The 19,195-nt window shown below is 39.7% G+C and overlaps 1 protein-coding gene across 1 annotated transcript; it reads left to right on the top strand.

Moving 5' to 3' along the window:
• Positions 1-742: 742 nt before the first annotated feature.
• LOC309389898 (protein zyg-11 homolog B-like) lies at positions 743-18,915 on the top strand. Its single transcript, XM_081948815.1, has 14 exons — positions 743-1,092; positions 3,920-4,085; positions 6,933-7,687; positions 11,058-11,198; positions 11,383-11,559; positions 12,031-12,095; positions 13,304-13,403; positions 13,482-13,535; positions 13,641-13,814; positions 13,879-13,926; positions 14,983-15,180; positions 15,265-15,326; positions 16,346-16,443; positions 17,230-18,915. The coding sequence occupies exons 1-14, from the start codon at positions 1,024-1,026 to the stop codon at positions 17,415-17,417; spliced, it is 2,295 nt and encodes a 764-aa protein (XP_081804941.1). The 5' UTR covers positions 743-1,023; the 3' UTR covers positions 17,418-18,915.
• The last annotated feature ends 280 nt before the right edge of the window (positions 18,916-19,195 follow it).

Genomic DNA, 19,195 nt, shown 5'->3' with positions numbered 1-19,195 from the left:
TCATGGAAATGTGGATTAAGCAACACTGCTTCCCCACCTCATTATGTGTACATAAAGCCACTATGCTTTCTTACTGAGAATGCATATATTCCTGGCAGTCTAGCTGCATTGGCACAAAACACTGAACCACAAACTAGCCACCCATCTCTTAATGTAATGTGAGAATCTAGTCCTGTCGGTACTTCCAAGTTGCAAGAAATTGTCTACACCTGGAAAACTGGTTTTACTCAAACTAGTAGAACCTCTTCTTCAAGTTTAGTTTCCCTCCTGTTGATCTTTGGACATGTCCGTTTACTTGATAATAATATGGAAGTATGTTGACATTACCATCCTCCAGGGTGTTTTTCAATTTCCTAGTCTAGTTTACAGTTTGGAACTTCCTGGTGATCCCCCCCTATAATCTGGATTAACTAGAATTAGGTGCAGCAGTTGCAAATTCAATTCTTGAAGACTTTACATAGACATATCCATTCGGGTTTCTTGCCTTATTCGGCAATGTTTTGACTTCTTGTTCTATCCTAGATCCCAGATCCTTGGTATTTCTGATAATCTCTCATCTACGTCTTAACTAGGACTGCCTCTTGCTTTATTTCCCAATCCAGACAAGTGCAAAAAGTGTCTGGATTAAAATCGTTCCTGCGTCTTTAAAAAAAACGCACGAAGAAATTCGAACCAAGAAGGATACGCATTTCCTCTCGCCCTAAGCCACCTTAGCAATACAACACAAAAAGCGCGTGCTTGTTTACACAGCACACACCCTTTCAACGAAAAGAACGGCAGCCTCTCCGTCTTTCTGCCAGAACCAATTTCCTACATCCACCGCTCGACACTCGACTCCTCTTCCCTGGTCAGCGAGACATCCTTTCCCATCGGTGACCGAATAAGGCGCTCGCACCCTAGTTTTGGCGGCTAAAGGTTGTCCTTGTTTTCAGTCAGGCCGCTTCCGGTTGTGGTTGCTCCCCCCTCCCCCACGCTTTCCGGTTTTGGGGGCGGTGGGGGGAAAGTGGATGCCGGCTGTTTGCGATGGTTCGATTCCTGCAGGTCCGCCAACGAGCCCCGCTCCCCCTTTGTGGAAACTGTTCGGCTGTGCAGGTGAGCAGGGGCGGGAGACGGCTCTAAAAAAAGCCCGATGGAGAAGCGAGAGTGGAGGGACGGGATGAGAAGGGAAAAGCCAGGGAAGGAAGCCAAGAAGGGCGGCAGTGGAGGGGCGAAGCTGCTCCGAGGACCAAAGCATCTCCTCCTTGAGGGCAGGACGTGTCCGGCCATCAGTTTGCCGGGCGGAGGATCTTTAACACACAGGGTTGACTTTTTTCTTCCTAGAATTCTTTCCAGAATTTCCGAGAAGTGTTTTAGGACATGAGTAGCAATGTGGGACATGAGTCATGGATAGGGTCTAATGCCTAGTCTGCAGGTTTTAAGGTAAACAAGCTACCAGTGATCCTAAGAAACTTCTGCTTTTGCTTCCTGCTTTTTGGGTTAAGATCTGCATCAACAGCACATGACTACCACTGCATGAATAATAACGTATTCGACTTGTATGTTGCCAGTCACTGAACAGCTCTGGGTGGCTCGCAGTAGGACAACAAATATCAGGTAGTCCTCACTTAACAACCACAATCGAGCCCAAATGTTGCTAAGTGAGACATTTGTTAAGTGAGTTTTGCCCCCCCATTTTGAGAACTCCCTTGCCACAGTTGTTAAGTGAATCACTGCAATTGATAAGTTAGTTAACCCGGTTGTTAAGTGAATTTGCCTTCCCCGTTAGCTTCGTTTATGTGGAAAGAAATGTCCTTCTGGGTTCGGCTCCAAGTGGGGAAAAAGATACTGGAGACATGGAGGCTGCTTGGAAAGATGGTTTTAATGGTGGACAGGACCACTTGGCTTGAGTCCTGAACAGAAAAGGTGATTGCATGCTTCAATGTGGGTGGAGAAGAAGCTAAGGAAGGACTGAGATGCTGAGTCCCTGGTTTTATGCCCTCTCTGGCCTTTGATCTTGAGCTTGTCTTCTAATTGGTTGTCAGACTCTCATGGGGCCATACAGGGGCAACTCTCTAGGCTGGGTTTTGAATCCAGGTTTGGTTGAGTTCTCAGATGCCATGTGGGGAGTTGGGTAAAGGGCCAATATTATCATGCCTTAATCCCATCACTCTGGAGCTGAAGAGGATAACTCTTTATTATGTAAAGTGAACTAGCTCAGGCTTTAATGGCTCAATGACAAAGGGGGATGGGCAGGAAGCTGCAGGCAGCAATTCTGTCTTTTAAAACATGTTTCTTCCTTTTCACATCCAGAGAAATATTCTGCCTTTTCAGTATTTCCTAGGATATTTCATTTTTCAGGGAGAGGGCTGGGTGATAACTTCCTACATTTATCAGAAAGTCGCAAAAGGGGATCACCTGATCCTGGGCCATAAATATAAACCAGTTGCCAAGCATATGAATTTTGATCACGTGACCATTGGAGGTGCTGCAAAGGTAACTGTGAAAAACGGTCTTAGGTCCCTTTTTTCGGTGCCATTGCAACTTTGAACAAATGAACTGTTGTAAACCAAGGACTATCTGTACATAAAATCAATAAAACATAAAGATAAAAGATGTCAACCATGAGGAAGCAAGAGCCTCTCCCTTGCCGAAAGCCTGGGTGAAGAGTCAGATTTTCAAAGCCATGTGATTTTTAAGGGCAGCCCAGCATACAGATTATTGCAATAGTCAAGTCACAAGGTGACCAGGGCCTCTTGATGTAGGAAAGGGTGCAACCGAGGTATAAAATGGAGTTGGGCAAAGGCCTATATGCAGGATTGTGACTCCAGGAAAAGCAACAGGTTGCATAGCAAGCTTGAAAAGGGAAGATCAAAGATGGAATATCTGCAGATCTGGGCAGTTCAAATAGCCACAACCACTCGAGTCTTGATAGTACTGAGTGGCCTAAAATGTTGCTTATAAATGGGCTGTGTTTCAGTGAAGATCTTCCTTAAACATAAATAATGTTTATAGTAGTGATATGAGCATTTTACAGAGTTTAGCTTTTGGCAGTGCAAATTAATGCTTTGGGGGCTTGAACTGTACAAGAAACTCAATTGAGTCCTCTGTTGGGAAATTAAACCTTCAGTTTGAAACATGTGGATCAAAGGCAATGAACTATCATAATTTTGTTGCTCAAAACACACCTCCTCCAGATGGTATTTGAGTCATGATACTATACTGATTTGGTTATATTTTGGTACCATTAATTTTATTTTATTAAATTTCCACTAGCTTGGGGCCTTTTCATCTCACAGAATATTTGAGATTCTACTAATATTTCAGCAGAAATGTTTGCGTTTCAAATCACAGGTCGGTGGCTTATAAATATAATGAATAAATGGACAAATAAACTGGGTCAAGAAACACTATCAGATTCACTGATATAAAGACAAACAAACTACAAGTAGTCCTTGCTATTCAATGGAAATTGGGACAGGGAACTTTGTCACTAAGTGATGCAGTCATATAGTGTGATGTCACATTATTGTACCAAGTTATGGTGGCAGTTCCAGCTGTCCCAACTGCCACTAACATTAGGCAAAACTTGCATGGTCACATCATTCTGCAGTCATGTGATTGCCTTTTGTGACCTGCCAGCTTCCCATTGACCTTGCTTGTCGGAAGCTGGCAGTAAAAGTTGCAATGGATACAACTACAAGGTCAATTCCTAAGTCCTCATTCAGTGCTGGCATAACTTTAAGCAGTTGCTGAATGAGTGGTCATTAAATGAAGCCCACCTATACAGATATATGCTCCTGCTGAAGCTGGATAGTTCATATCTATATCATGTCTGTTTAGAGATCTTGACTTAGGGTAATATAAACACAACTCGGCAGTGTAATCAATCCTTGGAACATTATATTCTGTTTGATGTCACGATATATTTTATGTATGGCAGGCAGAAGCTTCTCCATATTCTCTAGTTGACATCTGCTTGAATGTCTTGGTTGCTGATCTGGCAAAGTTCTGTACAGAAAGACCAGATGGATCGCTGTGCTTGAAAGAATCTCAAAGGCTTCCACAAGAAGTAGCCGATCGATTGCTGCAAATAATGTCTTATCAAGGTAAGAAATTTCTGGGCCAGAAGAGACAGAATGTTAACAAAGCAGGGTCCTGAATATGGGATTGCTCATAAATTAGAACTCTTAATTCTGTTTATTTCACATTTGGGGGCTCTAAGGATTCAGGAAAATAGTCCATGATTCAGCAGTGCGTATAGTTATGCATTGCTTAACAATGGCAATCCAGTCTCAATTTTCATCATAACTTGAGGATTACTCAAGGTTAGCTTGACTACTTTATAAATACAGGCATCATTTCTTTTTTTAATTTTTTTTTTAATTTTCAAAACAAACAACACATCCTTCTTTACATACTGAAGAAAGTGTATGAGTTGGTTACAAAAAGACTTACATGCATCTCTTCTACAGTCAACAAACATAATTCATATTAACTCAAGTATTTTAACTCAGATATTTAAACATGTTACCATCATCATACCTCCATTTTTATTTGACTATAATTGTTTAAACGTCCTTCACCATAAAATATACTAAGATTTAATACATAACCACATACTGGCATTTCATTTACTATTTCTAAAATCCTTCAATAACACTAAATCTTTATGTCCTATTTTAGCTAAACATCCATAATATTTAATAACAAAGTTTTCTAATCCTTCTTTCCAAATCACTATTTAAAATTTACATCCAATTTCCTTATGTTGTACCCATACTTGTGTATACGTTGTTATCATTATCCCTCCTTTATTTAACTAGATCCTATATCATAATATTTTCCCCCTAACTTAACTGTATCTAACTTAGTTCTTTTTTAATTAACCTTTATATATAATTCAAAAGGATTTCTAATTTCCTTTCATGGGTACCATTCAATATTCATATCCCATTATTACTTATAACACTACACATTGTATATATTATTATCAATATCAATTATTTATTTAATATCTATTGTCACTAAATTTCACTAAGTTTAACTAGTTTTAAATTATACTCTTCCATCTATCAACCTGTATCTTTCCAGTAGCAAAACAGTCTCATATCTTCTGCTGTTTGTGGTGTCAGTCCTTTAACCATCTCCTTAATCAACTTTGTATAGACTCCTCTTAGCAACTCTTTGCTTATAAAATCTCTCATGTAATTTTGATGGCCTTCTTCTGTTTCCTTAATCAGCTTATCTTTAATTGTCAGTAGCGTTATTAATGATATTGCTAATAAAATTTATCTCTTTAAATCCATAAATTCTTTTGTTTTTTCTTCTTCTGTATCTTGCAATCTGGCGTAGATTTCCCCTCCCTTTAATTTCTCTTTCAGTATTCCACTCTTTCCATTTTCAGAGACAAGCCAATTACCATAAATATCAGCATTTTTAATTTCTTTATATTCATTTTCCTCTTTGATTTTTAGGATTTTAACCTCCACTTTTTCCATTTGATTAGCATCTTCAACTTCTTCATCATATTTTGCTGATAGGTGCACTAAGTTTTCCAACTTCTTCTCTAGCCTCTCACATGTATCTGATAATTTCTGCATTTCTGAGAATATCTTTTGCAGACTTAAAACTTCTTTCTGCTGTTGAAATTGTACCATTATCTCCAGCTAACAAACACTGCTGCTCTAGCTTAGAAGGTTTTAACAAGATTAAGCATAGATTCACAATAACATTTCATTTTTACCTTTCTCTGGTTAAAGATATACTTCAAAGGGACATCTGTATGCTTTTCTTCTTATCACTCTCTATAAACAAGCAGTGAGACCTTGAAGTGCCAAGCCAGGATAATCAGTGAAAAAAAATTAAAGTGTTTTGTTTCCAATACACAAACCTCCAGCCTCCGAGTAGCAGTGTTATTGTTGCAATGTTGCAATTTTCGTTGTTTCTTTTTGTATCTTTTTTGTATTTCAAATTAAAAAAAGGTCCGATTCTTGAATGAGTTAGAAAAACACCCACAGTAATGAAGGAGGAGAATTTTAGTCCATAGGTTACAAAGAATAGTACAAGAAAAAAAATAGAAGAAGAAAACTTAATCCATTCGTTTTAAAAGGCTTGCATAAATTCCATCTGTGAAGATAGCATTTAAAAAATAAGATAATCCACTGTCCAAAACCATTCCAAATTTAATTCCGCCGCTTATTTCTTCTGTTCTCCAATTTAAATTAATTTTAAGTTTTTTATAGGCAGGCTCTTTTAAAACGGTAAAAATTCCTCACCAGTTGGAAACACTTTCTCTTTCCATTCCTTCCGTTTTGGAGCTGCCCCGACTTCATCAGCCTAATGGCTGGATTTTTTGTCACCGGCTTGAAGGACTTCTCTTGTCACTCTCTATAAACAAGCAGTGAGACCTTGAAGTGCCAAGCCAGGATAATCAGTGAAAAAAAATTAAAAGTGTTTTGTTTCCAATACACAAACCTGCGATGTCCCTGAGAGCAGCAAGGCGTATTCTTCCTGTTCACCGTCTCTGCAGGACGGTTTAGGTCCGTTTGGACCACCCAGTGGCAAAAGTATCGACTGCAATCTCAGAGCATTGAGATCACATGTTGTCTCGTCACAACATCGGCTCCTCCTCCCAGGTATCATTTCTTAGAGCAGTTCTTAGCTCATCTTGGCTGATTTTTTAAATTGAATATGTTTGGTTTTGGTTAGTGCTGGGATGGGCGTGGGAATTTCAGTGCTGTTGGCTAACCTATGAAGTTGCAAAAAACATTCTGGAAGAAGGCAGTAGTCAACTACTACTGTAGTGCTGCCAAGGAAGTGACATATATGCATTATCAAGAGTCAACTTTAACTTGTGGAAATTTTTTATCATTAATATGCACATAGGAAAAAGTTGGACTGATTTCAGAACTTTTGTTGGTCTGATGTATATCTTTTTTTTTCTTTACTGCCAGAGTTGTTAAATGATGGAACTGTGGGCATTTTCCAAGGCAACCAAATTCGTTTGAAGCAAGCTTGTATCCGCAAAGCGAAAATCTCAGCCCAATCCTTCAAGAAGGCCTTCTGCCATCATAAACTAGTACAGCTTGATGCTGCAGGAATGAATGAAACTGTTACCATTGCAGATGTTGTGAGTGGATTGGGAAGCAATAATTGGATCCAGAACAATCTCCAGTGCCTTGTCTTGGACTCATTAACTCTTTTTCCTACAAATTCGTATGAAAGATGCTTTGGTCAGTTCTCCGGTCTTCGTTCTTTGAGTATTACAAATGTGCTGTTCGGGGATGAACATCTAGCAGATGTTGCTACCCTGCCAAGATTAGAAAACTTGAACATATCCAACACTTCTGTTACAAACATATCTGCACTCCTCGCCTGCAGAAATCGTCTGAAATCTCTAACTATGTACAGTCTGAAATGTTTGAAAATGCCTACCGCAAAATTCTTAGATGTCATAGGAAGACTAAAGTATCTGGTTCATCTTGACATCTCAGACGATCAGCATTCTGGATCCGAGATTGCCTTTTGTTTGCTAAGGCAAAAAGACATTCTGCCTAATCTTGTATCATTGGACATTTCAGGGAACAAATCTATTACTGATGAAGCCGTAGAAGCCTTTGTCAGACAGCGGCCGCGAATGCATTTTATAGGTTTGTTAGGTACAGCAGCTGGATTCACAGAGTTCGTTTCAGGACAGGGAAGCTTGAAGGTTGGGACCACTGAAATGCACTGCAGCTAAAGTGATAATTGATAAACCAGAAGATTGCATGATCTGAAAACCTAACTCTAGCTCGAGTTAATTTATTTGCAGCATAGAACTAATAACGTTGATACTACCAAGGGTTTCTTTCTTTAAAATGGTTATATTGTTCAAAAAGAAGTTTAAAGGAAATAACTACCGTATTTTTCGCCCTATAAGACGCTCCGGAATATAAGACGCACCCAATTTTAAAGGAGGAAAATCTAGAAAAAAAAGATTCTGAACCAAATACTGTAGTAAAATATTTTATATCAACTGTATAAAGTTAACAGCAGTTTAAGAACAATTTTATGTCCCCCATTTTTAGATGACCCAGGCAATGTTCCCTCTAATTTTTTTTCAGTGTGAGCAGAAAAGTATAGTATTTGAGCGGCACATTTTTATGCCTGAGCAGCACCTGAATTTTTTTCACAGGTGTCACCTAAGACAACAACAAAATCAGTATTATTTGAAACTCAAAGTTATGTTTATTCAAGGTACCCGCTTAATTAAAAGTGTTATATAGTATCACTTAACAACGCTCCTGCTTAGTAACCAAAATGTTGGGTCAGGATCTCTGGCATTGAAGCATGCAAGTCTTAAAGCTGTCAAGTTACAAGATCCTTGCATCCCTAACCCTTTAGGAAAAAAACCCCAAGGGGTCTTCAAACTTGACAGCTTTAAGACTTGTGGACTTCAACTCCCAGAATTCCTCCTCCAGTCATGTTGGCTCAGGAACTCTGGCATTGAAGCATGCAAGTCTTAAAGCTGTCAAGTTGCAAGACCCTTGCACCCCTAACCCTTTAGAAAAAAAAACCCCAGGGGTCTTCAAACCTGACAGCTTGAAGACTTGTGGACTTCAACTCCCAGAATTCCTCCTCCAGTCATGTTGTGGCGACGTCATCTGCATGGATCTGCTCCATCTTCGGTTTTTTTCACAGGGGGCAGGGCTGCTGCTGAAGATGCCGACGACGAGCCCCTGCCAGAATAACAGCTGCCTCCTCCTCCTCCACCACCACCACATTTGGAGTGAAGCCGCCAAAGCTCCCGCTGGCGCCCCCACCCATGGCAGCGGCGGCGGCGCATCCCCCTCCACTTGGAGCATCTGAGCTGGGCACCGCGTTACCCTGTTGCCCCCACCCATGGCAGCGGCGGCAGCGCATCCCCCTCCACTCGGAGCATCTGAGCTGGGCACCGCGTTACCCTGTTGCCCCCTCCCCCTCCGCCGTGCTTTTGAGAAGCCTTGAGGCTTTTTTTTCCCCTGCTGCCCTCCACCGCCTTCCTACTGGCTCCCGCGGCTCATGGCTCCTCAAAAGCACGGCAGAGGAGGAGGGGGCAAGGGTAACGGGGTCAGCTCAGATGCTCCGAACAGAGGGGGAGGCGCTGCTGCCGCTGCCACGGGCGGGAAGGCGGTGGAGGGCAGCAGGAGGAAAAAAGCCTCATGGCTTCTCAAAAGCACGGCGGAGGAGGAGGGGGCAGCAGGGTAACGCGGTGCCCAGCTCAGATGCTCTGAGTGGAGGGGGACGCGCCGCCGCCGCTGCCACGGGCGGGAGCCAGTAGGAAGGCGGCGGAGGGCAGCAGGGGGAAAAAAGCCTCATGGCTTCTCAAAAGTACGGCGGAGGAGGAGGGGGCAGCAGGGTAACGCGGTGCCCAGCTCAGATGCTCCGAGTGGAGGGGGATGCGCCGCCGCCGCTGCCATGGGCGGGGGCGCCAGCGGGAGCTTTGGCGGCTTCACTCCAAATGTGGAGGAGGAGGCAGCTGTTATTCTGGCAGGGGCTCGTTGTCGGCGGGAGCTTTGGCGGGAGCTTTGGCGGCTTCACTTCTCACTGTCAGGAAATCTGCCGCAGTGTCGGGCAGCAAATGTGGTGCTGTTAAAGGAGGAGGAGGCGGCAGCAGATATTCCAGTAGCGGCAGGGGCTTTGAGGGTTTATTTTAGCCGCAGCGCCGGGCGCAAGCAGCTAGGATTGGCCGCCCACAAAGGACCTCCCCGGGCTTGCTTTGCTGAACTAGAGTCAGTCACCCCGCGCTCACCAAAACAAGTCCGGGGAGGTCCTTTGCGGGCGGCCAGTTCTAGCCGTCTGCAAAGGACCTCCCCAGCCTCCGGCGCCTGTGACAGTACAAAACACCGCGCGGCAGTTGGAAACTGCTGCGCGGTGTTTTGTTGCCGCGCACCTTAGAGGGAACAGTGGACCCAGGTGGCTACATTCGGCTTATAAGACGCACTCAGATTTTCACCCTCTTTTTTGGAGTAAAAAAGTGCGTCATAGGGCGAAAAATACGGTAAATAACTTAACAGCCTTCTTGTACTAACACAAAAGATTTATGATTTTGCCTTTTGCTAGCTGAAAACTTACTTTCCTCCCTTCAACTGAAAAAAGATCTGATTTAATATTAACAAAAGCCGAAGTTTGATTTATCTAAATGCTGGGCAATCCCTGAAGTTTCTCCAAAATGTTACAGGCTGACCCAGATTCCAGGGTGGAGTTGATTTAAATTACGATTTAAATCATGATTTAAATCCCTAGTAAAAAGACTTGGTTTAAGCAACTCAATTTAAATCATAATTTTTAAAGTGCAGCTGTAACTCTGTCCCACAGCAGCTGCTGTTCTGACCTGCTATTAATGACAGTCCCAATATTGCAGAATATACAACCTCATGCTACAGAACTAAGCTCAATTTCATGCTGAATTAATGTATCTTAAATAGAAAACTATCTCTAGATAGAATTTTACTCCAAAAGCATTTTATTTTAAAAAATTGATAATTTTTTTAAAAAAATGATTTAAATAAATAATAATTTTTCTTTATTTTTTTAAAAAATCATCGATTTTCATCCATCCTGCCAGGTGGATTTTTAATAAAAGCAATATCTAAGTAAGCCATCGATTTGGTGGGAAAGTAATATACTGTGTATCGCAGAACCTTTAGATCATTTTTGTCTAAAGACGGTTCTTTGATAAGCTTTGCTGATTAACTCGTAATTCAGTATTTTAGCCTAGCAGAATGGAGAAGTATGACAAAAGTGTTTTTGTGCTTTAAAGCAGGGGACCCCAACTCCTGGTACTAGGCTGCGGCATGCCAGAAACTGGGCCGTGCAAACAAGCAAAGCCCCATCTGTGGGATGTAGGCACCATGTGAAACCATGCCCCCCCACCAGTCTGCAGATAAACCTGTCTATGGAACAGGTCCCTGGTGCCCAAAAGGTTGGGGACCGCTGGCTTAAAAGTATTACTTACGATTGGGTGCTTGCCTTCCAATGTTATTGTTGCAAGACTCATGCTACTACATTTATTCTGATCAGAGTTACACTAAAGGAATGAAATCTTCATATGTTGAAAGGTCTCGGGAGGAGAAAATGAAATGCAGATTTTAGAAGCTCTGAAACGCTACAACGAAAGGCCAGTATTTGTGAAGGAGGCCTTCTTTCATCTTTTTCTGCAAACCTGCTTTATGAAAATTACAAAGCCTGAAATTTTAAAGGTGAGGGAGTTTAATTTGAAAGGAATAATTGCTTGCCACTTGTTGATGTTTGACCATATTCAATAAATATCTTTATTTAAAAATTTAAAGATACAAATAGGTTTGTGTCCGTTGATTTTTTTTTTTTCTTATCAAACTATATAATGGGTTAAAGTTCTCATCACTGTCTCTTTTCATCTTGTAGCTTGTGATTATTGGAATGAAGAATCACCCTTTGGATTTGGCAGTACAGTTAACTGCTAGCGCCTGTGTCCTTAATTTAACTAGGCAAGGCCTAGCAGCAGGCGTGCCTGTTCGGCTGCTCTCCAGTGTAATTCAGCTGCTCCTTAAAGCCATGGAAACATTTCCTGAACAACGACAGGTAAGGATATAGAGGAGGATGTTCCATATAAACACACACACACACACACACACATTTGCTCAAATCATTCCTACTGTGTACTTGGTGCAGCTGATTTTGAATTCCTTTGCTGAGAGGAAAAACAGACCCTATTTCATTGCCAGAGGCAACAGACATACATTGGATTTTGTTCACTTACATCAATCTTTTCTGTTTTGCTTGGGCTTTTCATGCATCAACATGCCACATAGGATTCTGTGGCCTACCCATTGCTTCTGCCTAGCTGGATTTACACACTCCCATTTGTAAAAGTTGTTTGATATGCCATTCAAAAACATTATTTTATGTAGTAATAATTCCCTTTCCTTAAGATTCAAAGCACTGAAAGCATACGCTTCTTAGTTGCCCATTTCATGAACAACTAAAAATTCATGTTCTGAATATCACATTTTTATAATATTGAATTCTCTTTTTTTCCTTCTTTCTACACAGCTCCAGAAGAATTGCCTTCTTTCATTATCTAGTGTCAGAATCCTCCAAGATGTTCCATTTAACAGGTGAGTGATATTCTCCAAGATGTTCCATGTTTCACAGTGCAAATGGTCAATTGAAAGTGAAGCCTTAATCTGGATGAAAGAGATTTTCCTTTTTATGAAATAACATTAAGTTATCTTCTTACATACTGTATATCCCATCACCAAATTAAAATTCAGAACTCTGTTTTTTCAAGCATGAATATTCATTATTTAACTAATCTCCTCTCTTCCTAATGAAAAGACTGACAATGTTGAGTAGATTTCTGTTCTAAGGCTCATTCCATTTCAATTTAAATTCAATTTAGATGTGATGCCAACGAACTAAAACAGTGTTTTGTGGAATTTTGTGTGGCTTCTCACCAAAATTTGGCCCTCTGAATATGTATCATTGGAATACTAATAATCTGGACTAAGTGGTTGGCATATTTACGAGGCCTAATTTCCACACGTGGAGTGCCACATAGAAAAGCTATTTATACTTGACTAGCGTTGCATTTATAATCAGATCTCTCATATTAGTCTACAGATGGCAGATTGAAACAAATATTGTACCAATAATGCATTATTGATGTATCTTTTCTATATTCATTCATTCTGAACAAAATTTTAAAAATCCAAATCTAGCATAGATATGATAGAGGAACTGTTGTTCAGGGGTTAAATTTTGTATGCATGCATTGTAAATATTGGCATTTATAAATAGTAAAACATGCGTGCACCGGATCATTAATTCAGTTTGTTCTGGAGGGGGGGGGGGGAATTGTAAACGGCTATGGAATTGTTAGATTGATTTACAAGTGTTCAATTTGCTGATTCAATCCAAATCTGATTCAGGAATTACATAGTTGCTTTGAACGGAACCTCTAAATTTAATTCTTAGCAGAGCATATTAGATAGGCATATTTAACAATGTCTTCTTAAGAGAGAAAACATTAAAGCCTATTTTGAACCTAATTCAGCTCAGTTTAAAATAAAATACCTACCAAAACTAAGTGTTATGCATATCATTATTATTATGGGCTATACATAATTCTTAGAAAAAGTAGTTTTTGGTTTTTTTTATTTATTTAGTATTTTATTAACTAGATTTGTAAGACACACCACCTCAAACAACCACAAAAGAGTTTTGTACTTCTAAATATAATAGAAAATAGAATTTTGTTTGTACATAAATAGTTGTTTAAAAACTCTTGGAAGTGATGAAAAAATAAAACGTTTTTAAATCGTAGGTTTGTGGCTGCCAAATTTGTTGTTCAATGGCTTTGTAATCAGGAGAATCAACATATACAAAGAATTGCAGTTAATGTAATCTCTATCCTTGGACTTAAGGTATGTGGCTTTACTTTTAATCCAGTATTTTCATGAGCTTTCCCAAGCTATTACTTTAAAAGTCTGCTTTGTTTTTAGCTTTCAGATGAGCAAGCAGCACAACTTTCTGCCGAATTCTACATTGTTGTTGGGGTGAGTCTTCTCTGTCTCCCCTGTATAATAGTTGAGTTAAGAGGACAAGGGATTTTCCATATTTTTATATTGTACTATTTGTAGTGCTCTCCTTTTCCTTTATAGAAACTGCTTGAAATAATTGAACAAAAAACAAATCAGAGTGAATTAGATGCGACTTTCCATTTTACACTTCGTGCACTTTGGAATCTCACAGATGAAGCTCCAACTATTTGTACACACTTTATGGACCACAAAGGACTGGATCTTTTCTTGGAAGTAAACAAGGCAGCTCTGATAGTACACTACATAAGATGATAGATAGATAGAACACAACATACATTTAGTTATTTTTTCTTTACAGATTTTTTCTTCTGATTCATCTATACAACACAAAGTTCTTGGCCTCCTGGTAAGATCAAAATCAGGTGCGGCATCCAAAAATAATTTCATAAAATTAGCATGACTTTTTTATTTTTTTAAGGTGAAAATAGATCTTTTTATGAGTATTCTTCCTTGCCTTCTCTGCTCCAGCCATGACAAAAAGTTAGGAATACTAATTGAAATAAACAATCCCCCCAAAAGAGTTTCTACAAGGTTTCCTTCATTTGCTCTCCAAAGTTCATAAAGCTTTACTTTAATTCGGTAAAGGTAAAGGTTCCCCTCGCACATATGTGCCAGTCGTTCCCGACTCTAGGGGGCAGTGCTCATCTCCGTTTCAAAGCCAAAGAGCCAGGGCTGTCCGAAGACGTCTCCATGGTCATGTGACCGGCATGACTAAATGCCAAAGGGGCACAGAATGCTGTTACCTTCCCACAAAAGGTGGTCCTTATTTTTCTACTTGCATTTTTACATGCTTTCAAACTGCTAGGTTGGCAGAAGCTGGGACAAGTAACGGGTGCTCACTCCGTTACACAGCGCTAGGGATTCGAACCGCCAAATTGCTGACCTTTCTGATTGACAAGCTCAGCGTCTTAGCTACTGAGCCACCACGTCCCTTTAATTCACTACAGCCACCCCTATAACTGGCAGACCTCAAACCTTCCTGAAATGAGCTAGCCCAAAACATGGCAGTTTTGAGCAATGCAAGTTTTAGGAGCAAAATATGCTAAAATAAGTGTAGAATGGGTGTATTAATCTATTTCACCTTTAACCCACCACCACCACCGAGGTAAAATGCAGGTAGTCTCATATAGCGACTGCCTCATACAGCAACCAGTTGTGGCAGTGATGAAAAAGTGACCTTGCCACCAATCTTCACATTTATGACCTTTGCAGTTCTGTAAAATAAATGAAAGCCGAAGTAAAATCATAAGCACAGTCAAGGTTTTGCTTAGTGACCACTTCGCTTAATGACTGATTTGGGGATCCCTAAACAAGGACTAACTATATAGGTAAATTATCAAATGCTTGCCTTTGATTTCAAAGTCTTGTTTTCAGAGTTGTGTTTTTTCCCTATCCTAATAAGAACAACGTGGCAGAGGTGAGAGAGCTGCACCCCAGGCTAATGCAAAAGGACTTCGTGGATCATGTCAGTGAACTTCTGAACAGTGCTGAGATAGAAGTCAGCTATTTTGCAGCTGGGATTACGGCCAATTTGATATCCAGAGGTGAAGAAGCCTGGACATTGAGTCAAAAACTGAGAAGATCTCTTATTGAAAAGCTGGTATAGTGAATTCAATACTGTAACTCTCTTGAAAAGCATTTTCAAGGTTGCCTGAAGTATTTAAACTTGTATTCTCTGTCACAGCATTCAACCCTTTTGAAGTGGCCAACACCAGAATGCAAGATGGTAGCACTGCCAGCTTATAGGTATAATGTTAAAATAAATCTTGAACAACAATTCTGTATTTACTGCTTACATCCCTGCATGCTGTCTGCTCATGTGCCAGTGGATTCTTTTCCTGGCATATGAAAGCTTCCCCCCACCCCCCAGAATATAAAAATATTCTGTTAATTAAACACAATGAAAACAATGAAAATCAAATATATTGAGAACAAGATGTAAAACCGAAAGCTTTAATTCACAAGTGTACTTAATAGATCTGAAGCTTATGAACATTATAGATTCTAGAATTTTACTAGATTAAATTAAAGGTCACATTTTCGTATATCTATAAAGCCAAGTGCAGTTAAAAGTGCTGGAGATTATTGCTCCTGTTATTTATTTATAACAGGAGCAATAAATTAGAAATAATCCTGCACATTTGAGTGCCCTTAACACCTTAGTATAAATGCATCCCCTTCTTCTGCTTAAAGTGACAACTTTAGTACTAACCAAGATTTCCTCTTAGAAGCCGGTTGGTCAGTAAACTCAGATTATTATTATCTTCTACTAATTTGGGTAGCAGCGCAAGATTTATATACAAGTCAACTATATAGAATGAGAGAAAAGAGAAGTAAATGGATGTTGATACGAGCTATTTTTTAAAAAAATTCTCTCCTTGGGGTCCCTTATGGTGCTAAGGAAGAAGCACCTGTTGAACCTTTTATTCCTTTTTCTTCCATTAACATTTCAACACTGGCTCAGTATTTTATATTCTTCATTTCGCTGATTTAATGAGTTAAGCATTTGTACAAGTCCTGCCATTAACTGTACTAATTCAGGATCGTAGAAGCCCAGACTGCCATCATCAACATATTGCACTAATGGACAATCACAAGATATTTTAGAAATGCAAAAGGCTGTTGTATTGTGGCTTCATTGACTTGACACGATTTAAGAACTTACCAGGATACAAGTACCTGATAGCACAAAATCAATTAACAACATATGCTTATGTTTATTTTTTATGATTGATAAATTTACAAAATATTCTTTTAATTCTCAGGTCCCTCAAGCCATTTTACCCACTGCTTGACTGCTTTACATTACCTGGAGTTCAGATCTGGGCTGCCTGGGCTATTCTGCATGTCTGCTGCAAAACCCGTAGGTATCCTTCAATAAGCCTTAAAACTTCTTTTTTTTAAAAGCTTGATATTTATTTAACTTTTTAAACTGAAGGTGGAACTATTACATCAATTCGTAAATACAATAATGCCAAATTTAACAAACCTGCTGAAGTGTACTAGTTGCTAGTCAGTTTGTGGTTATAATTCAAGGTGTTGATTGTCACCTGTAAACCTACATGGTTTAGGAGTGGTTATTTGTGGAATTGCCTCTCCCATAGTCTTCCGTCATCCTCTGCACTCCCAACAGGCTCAGCTTGCTTAAAATCCTATCAATTAAGTGGTGTCACCTAGGAAGTAAATCTCCTCTCTCACTGCATTTACTTTTTGGAATGGCATTATCTGGAGATCTAGACTTTGGATCAGGAAGTTTTTGGAGGGTTGCTTTTAACTGAGGAGTTGATATAGAAATATAACATGCCCACCACCCCGGAGATGGAAGAGGAGTTTTTTTTTTAATAGAATGTTCTTTCTTTAACTTTGTGAAGCTGCCCAGAATGGTTTTGAAGTTGGGGAGCTATATACAAATGAAAACTTAAGAGTTCTTACGAGCAATGTATGTGAACTTGAACGATATTTCCAAATCACTGAAGTGTATTTTCCTTATATATCTTGACTGGAATTGTAAATCAACATGATTTGCAGTTTTAGTGATATTGCAAACAAAGTTAATTATATTGCAGCATGCAATGTTTTCGACATAACCTCATACATTTTAACACTGTCATGTTTATGTTGAAGATGTAACAATCTTATTTCTCTTTAGCTGCCAAATACTGTGCAATATTAATAGAAGAGAATGGACTACAACAGTTATATAACATCAAAGAAAATGACCAGAGTGATCCTGATGTCCAGTATTTAGTAAACAAGATATTAGGTTATGTGGAAACTCATGTGAAGTATTATGGGAAGCCCAAACATCTAAAAGAGCTACAAGGCCATTCAGATTGATAACTGAGGTCATATCTCTACTTCTGCCATATAGTGTTGACATCCTTTTCACAATCCTTTTTTAAAAAAAAATTCAAGATGGTCCTTGTATCTTTTTCAAGTCTTCTGTAATTAGCTTTAACTTATGGCTCTTGTATATTGACAGAGGGAAAGAGATTTGGGCTTGTTTCTGCTAAAACAATGAGTTTGCAGCAAACAATTGGGTCGGTCACAAACCGCTGTTATGAACTTGAGGACGTCCAAAGAAGGGATTGCGACTTTAGTCTATTGTACATAAATGTTTGTCATGATGTAAGCATAAATCACTTTGTTACTGTATTTTTTTTTCTGGGTATACAAAATATTTTTCTATGAGGGGGGAAAATATTTCAAGAGACTTTTTAGGCTTTTATCTAAAAAAGATATGTTCAGTGATGGTTTTGCAAAATGATTGCATGTTTCTATCTTCAAGAAAATTGGTCATAATGCAAAATAAAGCTTTTATAAGGTCAAGTTCACTATATGGTAGCCAACCATGTAGTAGTGAGTTTTATTTTTTCTATTCTTATTGGCATCATTGGGTGTAATATTTACATTCTCCCAAAGTGGGGGGCTTGGATTAATTGATGTGAGAAGAAAAATATAGTTGATGATGAATTTAACTTATGGGAAGCTGCTACGATAGTACAGTTGAAGCAATATATCTGAGGAAAAATGGGGGAGGGGAAAACTTATGAGGAAAAATCGTAAGTTAAGCTATCTCATGCACTCTAGAATGGTGTGTGCTAAAATAGAGTGTATTTTCTGACTAGTCAAGTTGACTATAATTCATGAATGGAAAGGGAAAAGTCAGTGTAGTCGAATATTTTGATTTTTTTTATACTGCTAATTATTAGTCAATCAAAGCTTATTTCAATTAAAGACCAGTATAGAACAAACAATTATTGCAGAATGGGGCCTATTTGCTAATTTAAGCACTAAAGAGCCTCTTGATGTGGGTGAAGAAGGAGAGTGCAAAAGTTGGCTTGAAACTCAACATTAAGAAAACTAAGATCATGGCATACGGCCCTCTCAATTCCTGGCAAATAAATGGGGAAGAAATGGAGGTAGTGATAGATTTTACTTTCCTGGGCTCCATGTTCACCGTAGATGGGGACTGTAGCCAAGAAATTAAAAGACACTCCTGGGGAGGAAAGCTATGACAAATCTAGACAGCATATTAAAAAGCAGAGACATCATCCTGGCAACAAAAGTGTATATAGTCAAGGCTATGGTTTTCCCAGCTGCAATATATGGCTGTGAAAGAAAGGCTGAGCACCAAAGAATTGAGGCCTTTGAACTACGGTGTTGGAGAAGATTCCTGCGAGTCTCTTGGACTGCAAGGCAATCAAACCAGTCAGTCCTAGAAGAGATCAACCCTGACTACTCTTTAGAAGGCCAGATCCTGAAAATGAAACTCAAATACTTTGGCCATCTAATGAGAAGGAAGGACTCACTGGAGAAGAGCCTAATGCTGGGAATGATTGAGGGCAAAAGAAGAAGGGGAAGAGAGAATGATGGCTGGATGGAGTCACTGAAGCAGTAGGTGTGAGCTTAAATGGACTCCAGAGGATGGTAGAGAATAGGAAGGCCTGGAGGAATGTTTGTCCTCCCCTATCCCCTTCTCTCCCTTAGGCTTGCCTCACAGAAGCCTCCCTTATCCTTCCTACCCTCTTCTCTTCCTCAGCCTTGCTCCACAGAAGCCTATCCTATCGTTCTATCCCCTTCTCTCCCTCAGGCTTGCCCCACAGAAGCATATC

Source organism: Natrix helvetica (genome assembly GCF_964273705.1).
Source record: "Natrix helvetica genome assembly, chromosome: 3".
In the NCBI taxonomy this organism is placed as follows: domain Eukaryota; kingdom Metazoa; phylum Chordata; class Lepidosauria; order Squamata; family Natricidae; genus Natrix; species Natrix helvetica.
Note: the sequence above shows the minus strand (reverse complement) of the source record. Positions and strands in the feature narration are given on the sequence as shown.

What these genes read in the sequence shown, in the direction of transcription:
- LOC309389898 (XM_081948815.1), top strand. Translation starts at nt 1,024, where the DNA reads ATGGTTCGATTCCTGCAGGTCCGCCAACGAGCCCCGCTCCCCCTTTGT. An exon ending in TAAACAAGGCAGCTCTGATA is followed by an intron (nt 13,815 to 13,878) that starts GTACACTACATA and finishes TTTTCTTTACAG; the next exon opens with ATTTTTTCTTCTGATTCATC. An exon ending in ACAAAGTTCTTGGCCTCCTG is followed by an intron (nt 13,927 to 14,982) that starts GTAAGATCAAAA and finishes TATCCTAATAAG; the next exon opens with AACAACGTGGCAGAGGTGAG.